Consider the following 7,500-nt stretch of genomic DNA (forward strand, 5'->3'; position numbering starts at 1 on the left):
TCTTCGGCATAGAACTATAGGACCATCGGCATAGAACTTCTATATTATGACGTGTTAAAATTCCACCATTTCCAGCGATGTGCCGATGAAAATATAGTGGACCATGCTCAAATAATGGACCATGCCCAAATAAGAGACCAGGGGTCCAACCCTCTTCAAAAAACAAAAGACCGGGTCTATTAATCGAGGAAATACGGTACCTCCCATTTGGAAATTGCACATTAAATCGTGTGAAGACGGTATCATAGTGGTGTCCGTGTGTCGCGGGGTTGGGTTCAATTGTAAGCCCATGCGCTTATACGTGAGGGTGCGCTTATGCCCGGATATACTAGGCATGTGCGCTTCAATGCGCGTCACTGCGGTATGGTGTTGGCCTCAGAGCACAACTGTGTTTTGGAGAATGCCCTGGCTTGTGGGGATTGCCCTATCAAAAATGTGATAATAATATTAATTTGATAATAATATGATCACCATCAGTTACCAATGGCCGAACGTTCCTGCTAGCCTTCTGAATATCCTTTTTTCAAAACGAATACTTATTGAAACACGGGGTGGGGGGGGGGGGGGGGGTAAGGTTACCGGTACGCCTGCCTCACAAAACAGTAGCATGAAGGAGTTCGCTGTCCTGAAGAAATATAACAATAATTATTTCTTCAGGACAGCGAATATTATTATTGCCGTTGGTGAGGTTCGGGGCCAACTTCCACAGCGGCTCCGCCACTCCACGGCATGTTGGGTTCTGCATAGATGCTCCCTCTCCTCTCCCCATCCAGACTTTCTCCCTCGCTCTCTACAGTATAGTTCCCTTTCCCAATTTCTGTCACGATCTAGGCGATTACAGAATGACTCGACTTGATGCCAAAGTGCATTGCGTATCTTGACACCACTCACTTCTTCCGTACACGCTGCCCTTCTCCGTTCTGGACCAGGCCGTTGGTGACAACATGTCTTCCAGCTTGGCATTTGGCCACCTCGCTTCCATCATCATCACTTCATTGTGGAAAATTTGCTGGAACGGTTCTGGATGCTGAGCGATGAACTCGTCAGGTAAGCTGGCCATCATGATGCTGCCTTTGTACGGCTGCCAGGTTAGGTTGGAGATATCGGCCGTTCCCTTCACCAACACCGTCGTTACCAGTTCATTGTTGTAAGCCTCTACTCGTAACGAACACTGTTCTGGCCAGTCACTCACACTCACACTTTCCCGGTATGTTCCAGTGCGCACGGCACAGATGTGATGACTTTGTTGCCAGCCATCAGTCTGCCATCCATGTCCGCCATCACCGTTGCTATCATCATCGGTAGGTGGGCCGGTTCCAAACCTACCTCCAGTTGACCTTGATAAGGACCATTGCAGGCAGAGTTGATGTTGAACATTCACACACGTCTGGATTTGTTTGAATGGGTTTTCCAAGCTGCCAATCGGTGCTTGGTTTGGCTCACCCCCAGCCAGCCACTGATCTACTTCGGACTTCGTCGGATCATGACATGTACTTGCATCCACGATCATCCGAAACTCGCCATCACCAATGGCCGCATCAGCCTCCTTCACCGGTTGCTGGGCGAAAATGGGTGAAACTGAAGCAAAAGCGAGAAAAGCGAACACAACTGCCATTGCCATGCCGACCCACCACCAAACGTCTCGTCTTCCATGCAAGACGTACTCCAAGTCCAACGCGCCGCGACAGGGCGCATGCGTGACAAAGTAGCAGGCCTGCGCATGCAGGGAGTCGCGAAACGGTTTTCAGGGTTTTCACGACTCAGGCCCAGGTGCCGTTCCGGTAGATCATTATTTTTCTCGGCGCATTTTCTCTGTCGGATGGTTGCTGGTGATTTGTTTCAGTCGTGTAGTTGTGTGCGGTGTTCTCCATTGTTCATTGTGGACAGAACAGTTCATGCCACTAGCCAGTGAAGCCGGCGTGGACAGAGACTCAGACTGTGGCGGAGTGGTTGGTTGTGACGCTGGGTTTTGCTGACGGCGCGATGCCGGACAGTGTGCGGTACAATATCAAGTACTTGGTATCCAATCTAGATGTGTCACTGATCTTGGAGGACCTGCTAGAGAACGATGTCCTCAGCGAACAGGAATATGACACTGCCTCTGGAAAGGAAAATGAAAAGTTGGAGCTGGCAAAGTATGTGGTGAGGTTGATGCTGAAGAAAACGGAGGAACAGGTGGATTCGTTCCTGAAACTAGTTGAACACAGCCAACGTGATGTAGCGGAACATGTCGCCAGTACCATGGCGAAGCGCCGCGCCGCGAAGCCAATGTCGGCAGATCGCGAGTCAACACGTGGCTCGCCCTCCGGTAAGTTTTTACATAGAAGATGATCCATAATGGTTTACACACACATACATGTAAGGGGCCGTCCGTAAATATCGATGTTTTTTTTGAGACGATATTGGTGCTTCTCTCCCTTGACCCCCACCCCCCCCCCCCCCTCCCCCCAGAAGACGCACATGTACATCTAGATCATGGAATCAATATTTTTGGATGCTCATTTTTTTTCCTTTTTTTGTCAATAATATGAACCCAAGATGGCAAGTTTGCAGTATTTATATGGTCTAATTGAGAAGGAGAGCATTATGACTTTTTTGGTCGCCCTCGATAACACTTGTGGCCAGCAGCCTTCTTGTGCTGCATTAGCCCATAGTAGGTCCGTGTTTGTTCGCACTGCCTCTACGTCTTGAAAAAAGTCTCCTGCAGGCATCATTCGGCCGATTTCCACAATCAATAGCTCATTCTTTTGCTCTTGAAATTCGCCATGGGCGTACAGCTTCCAATTTTTGATTTTGTTCTTGTGTCGCGAGTTTTAGCTCCGCGAACGGAAGCTGGTTTCACATTTCTTGTATAGCCATTTAGACGTCCGCGTGCAGGGATCGACGAAACTTCAGATAATTACATCGATATTTTTCTGATGCTCGAAAAGACGCACATGGCTCAAACCCCCCCCAGACGCACCAATGTTGTCTCTAAAAAAACATCGATATTTACGGACGGCCCCTAATGGCACACTTTCTGCAGTAATCGACCTTCTCTCGCGCGGAGCTAAGCAGAATGTGCGTCATCAGACATCACTCCGTTGGTCGCTATGGCAACATGAATCACACAATTGGGAAGCTTGGCTTATCGTATGCAAGCGAGAGATATGCCATTCGAAGAAGTTGTCGCTTGTTTGCTGAAAGTAGGAGCCCGAATGGCAGCACAAATAGGGGATACAAATCACAAACATTGGGGTACGGCGATCCCGCCCCCCCCCCCCCCCCCTCACTTTTGTTCTGGATAACCCTACTCTATGAACCTGTCAATGACTGGTGGGTAGTGCACAGCGGATAGTGGATAGTGGATAGTGGATAGTGGATAGTGGATAGTGGATAGTGGATAGTGCACAGAGGATAGTGGATAGTGGACAGCGGATAGTGGGTAGTGGGTAGTGCACAGCGGATAGTGGATAGCGGATAGTGGATAGTGGATAGCGGATAGTGGATAGTGGATAGTGGATAGCGGATAGTGGATAGTGGATAGTGGATAGCGGATAGTGGATAGTGGATAGTGGATAGTGGATAGTGGATAGTGGACAGCATGTGTATGTAATGCACAGTAAACTATTCAATTTGCCGTAGCACACTGTCTGGCGAGGAACACAAACCTAGTAAATGCGGGATGCTGTGTCATCAGGTCACTCCACCCGTATACTCGCGAGAAGTTCATATGCACACGTGTGTATACATGTTCATGCGTTCACAGTACACAGTGCACTGCACTGGTACGGCGACTTGTGTGTATATATCACTACGGGATCATGTTTGATTGGGAATAGGAACCGTACGCTGTTCAGCAAGCCTGCTCATACCAAGACTATACAACTTAGAGTACAAAACACTACAGGTTCTGAGATTTTATTCTGTTCACGAGCTTCTATAAATATGAGGAGGTGTTTTCTTTGGAAATATCCACACAAATCACTGTCTACTAATAGAGGACTTTCCATTACATCACCTTTTTGGCGCCTTCCCGGTGTTCACCCAAAGATCACCCATAAGACAAGCCCGTGTCCTACGGTAAAATGTGCTTGGGTGGCAAAAAGAGAATCAAATGTGTTGTTCGGTGTACGGTTCAAATGATGTTGCAGGCCGTCGCAGTGATTGAGTGATTGATTGATTTTTATTTAAGGATTGTCCGTGGTGAAGCACTTTTGCTTTTCTTTGATGTGGTGAATAGTTTCGGTAAGTCGCGAGGATTACTAGCCTCAGTTACTCTACTCTTTTTCCAGCCTTGAAGAGGCGTTGCCGCGAGAAGATTGACAGAATCCGTAGGCCCAGTACATTGATCCATATTTACCTATGGACGAAGACCTTTCAGCCAATCCCCCTGCGTTGGGTATCCAGGCCTCTCTAAATATTTAGTGAATGTCCCCAGCACATATGCAAAGGACTCTCTAAAGGCTTACAATAGCCCTGATGGATACAAATGCATGTGTCTCATTGCTGGCTGGGTTGGCACATTATCGTGTCTTGCCCAATCGAAGGAAGAAACAACTGTCAACAAAATTCGTTTGCAAACGTCAGGCACTCGCGGAGTGTTTTTGCCGAACCTGTCCATCCTTGGGTAGCTGCTGAACTGAAAGTTACCTGGAATTGTTCTTGGCGCACACTGCACTTGCATGGTGGGCCTGGGAGCAGCATGCTCCCATGTTGCTGCAGTTCAGGACTGAATTCACGCTGGAGACTGAAATGTGATGTGTGCTGAATGTCAACACCTACACCACTGGGTCACCAGTGGCTGGCACCGTCAATGAACACTACACGAAAATAGTGTACATGGATTTTACTTCAGCTGGGCAGAAATTGGAGCACCGTGCCCATAACCTACAAGTAGTCTCACTAATCTTTCGCTGCCTCACTCTCTCTCTCTCTCTCTCTCTCTTGCTTCGCATGCCTGTCAGTGTATCCATGTGTGTGTGTGTGTGTACGTGTGCGTGCGTGTGGGGTTTTTTCTTCCTTATCAGTACGAGTATGACAATGTTGACATGTGGTGGCTGGTAGCACGAAAGCTGACAAAGTCAAACACGGCCATCATCATCATTGCTCCTATGTAGCCAAAAAAGCTGGTGTAGTGGCGAACTTAGTTGTCCTGATCTTAAAACACGCTGATGAATGCACATCCGATACAGCAATTGTTTTTTCCTGGTCGTCCCTCGACCTGGCATTCTCCATAAGCAGTTGCTGATTACCGGTAGAGTGTCCTCCATTACTGCCTTTGCAAGAGTTACACAAGAAGTAAGATCAAGATGATCCTCACCACAAGAAGATCAAGAAGCTGAATACATGTACCTAATTGTCCAGAAAGACAGAAGATGAGGTATACTAGTATGTGCCGCAGCAGATGAAGAACTGCACAGCGCAGCAACCAAGTGGAAAGCAGAAGAAGATTGCGCAAGTAGGTCGATCAGAGTATTTATCCATGACAAAGGAAATACACATTGTGCAGAACATGAAGCATACACACTCGCATGGAAGAGATAATGAGTTGCACCCAGGGCCAGTACTAGACTATACGTCTATAGCTAGCACCACCAGTCATGTAGAGGCACGTGCATAATAGAGCTGGGTACATTAGTCATTACCATCAGCATCAGCATCAGCACTATCAATCATCAAACTCCAGCTATACCTTGCACCCCAACAAACTAAGTAAGTTGATAGTGTTCAGAATCATCTTCGTGTTTCCGCCTTTACTGGTGCTGCCACAAATGAGCTGAACAAGTTAGTTAGTTAATTCGATGCGTACTGGGGTGACAGGGATGATCATGACTTTTCTCTTCGCCAACGAAGTGATGGAACAATATTCGTGTACTTCGAAGTATTTGCATAAGGAGCGAAGTTCTCGAGTCGTGTGTCCGTCATCCACTGGTTCCGTCGTTCTCAATCGTAGGGAAAACGATAACAACTCAAAGACGATCCAGGTGTGGGAACATCCGATCGCGAGCAGCCCTTTGGTATTCTCAAACTACAGTATGCAAAATGGAATGCTTTCGAAAAACACTGTTTCCTTCCAGTGCAGTCTTCTTTTTTTGCCACCCAAGCTCCGTTTCAAGTCCGGTGATCGGTGGTGAACTCGATGATCTTTGGCCCGAATCCTCATAGGCCGCACGGCATGACTCATTGGAAAGTCATCTATAGGGTGTAGTAGAGAACACTCTTCCAACATTGGGGAAAGTGTATCACAGTCACGGTGCAAGTTTAACTGGGAATATTGAACAAAGGTCAGTGTCCCCGGCCCGCAGACCAACAGCATTTGGCACAGTAACCAGAATACTTCACGTGGTAAACAGTTTGATTCCGGGCCGTACATCCTTTTTAAAGAAAGAGAGAGTTTCAAAAACCGCAATAGGTTTTTGGTGACCGGCTGATCGTTCCTAAGTGTTAGTCATCCCAAGATCATTTGCATACGGAGATGTGCACCTACTGGTCATTCCACTTAGGCCTACCATAGACCCAAAGCACAGACACATCAGGATGACAGAGTACTCAGGTCTGGTATAGAAAGATTTGAGAAGCAAGAAGTAAAACTAAGAAAAAACTGCAAAAGCCAAACCCGGGTCAAACAGACAATTTTGCTTGAGCGGTAGCGGAGCTCCTATAAACAAAGCCTATTAAAGCTACAGTAAAACCTGTCAAGGTGACCACTCGGATAAGGCGACCACTCAGATAAGGCGACCACCTGTCAAGGTGACCACTCGGATAAGGCGACCACCTTTCAAGGCGACCACTCGGATAAGACGACCACCTGTCAAGGTGACCACTCGGATAAGGTGACCACCTGTCCCAGACGAACACTGCAGCCAGGACCAAGGAATGCTATTTCCAGTCAAATAACATTGGATGCGGAGACCACCTGGTTCCAGAGACCACGTTCTCTTGAGCGGTAGACAGGTTAGACAGGTTTCACTGTACTTCGAAGTAGGGCTGAGTCGGGTAGCATTTTCTTCGGGTATCGGGTCCGGGTAGTTTTCCACGGGTAACACGGGTACCCGATCGGGTAATGTTTCCTTGGTAAGACCACAATGCACACCGGCCCCTTCCCTTGCGCATTGGGTAGACATGCGTGAATTATTTGTACACGTGCACTGTACATGATGTCATCTGCGACCTCGGGTTTTCGGGTACTATTCGGTACCCGACTACACGAGGTTCTCACGGGTAGCACGGGTACCCAACTACCCGTGCACACCACTACTTCGAAGTGCATGTACTTAAATCTCAGCTGATACAAAACACTCACCAGCTCCTAGCCAAGCTGGCAAACCTACACTAGCTGAAGTCCAAAGAGAGCAGGCTGGGAAGAGGAGGGTCTAGCATGCAGCAGCAGCAAGCAAAGAAAGAATAGAGGCCAGCAGGATCGAGCAGCACACTGGGCTGCAGAAAGTAAATACTATGAAAGAAGCCAGTCAAAAAGCCAATGAGACAACTGAGACAAATTCTCAGATAGTGGATGAG

The 7,500-nt window shown here is 47.8% G+C and overlaps 2 protein-coding genes across 3 annotated transcripts in view; one reads left to right on the forward strand and one right to left on the reverse strand.

The window, feature by feature from the left end:
- The window catches only part of LOC135813619 (uncharacterized), an 11,340-nt gene extending 9,674 nt beyond the window's left edge, over positions 1–1,666 (reverse strand). Inside the window, exon 1 of one of the 2 annotated variants that reach the window (XM_065326696.1) lies at positions 892–1,657. Coding sequence is in view for 1 of the 2 variants with exons in the window: in XM_065326694.1 (XP_065182766.1) it covers positions 892–1,621 (730 nt within the window). In the remaining variant the exon portion in view is untranslated. Of the gene's footprint in view, positions 1–891 lie in introns of both variants that reach the window. The other variant, XM_065326694.1, reaches the window with a different exon arrangement.
- Positions 1,667–1,767: 101 nt separating this feature from the next.
- LOC135813640 (uncharacterized) overlaps positions 1,768–7,500 on the forward strand; it is a 29,898-nt gene continuing 24,165 nt past the window's right edge. Inside the window, exon 1 of the mRNA XM_065326702.1 lies at positions 1,768–2,308. Coding sequence (XP_065182774.1) covers positions 1,984–2,308 — 325 coding nt within the window. The 5' untranslated portion in view covers positions 1,768–1,983. The remainder of the gene's footprint in view (positions 2,309–7,500) is intronic.

This window comes from Sycon ciliatum, chromosome 1, assembly GCF_964019385.1.
Source record: "Sycon ciliatum chromosome 1, ocSycCili1.1, whole genome shotgun sequence".
NCBI lineage: Eukaryota > Metazoa > Porifera > Calcarea > Leucosolenida > Sycettidae > Sycon > Sycon ciliatum.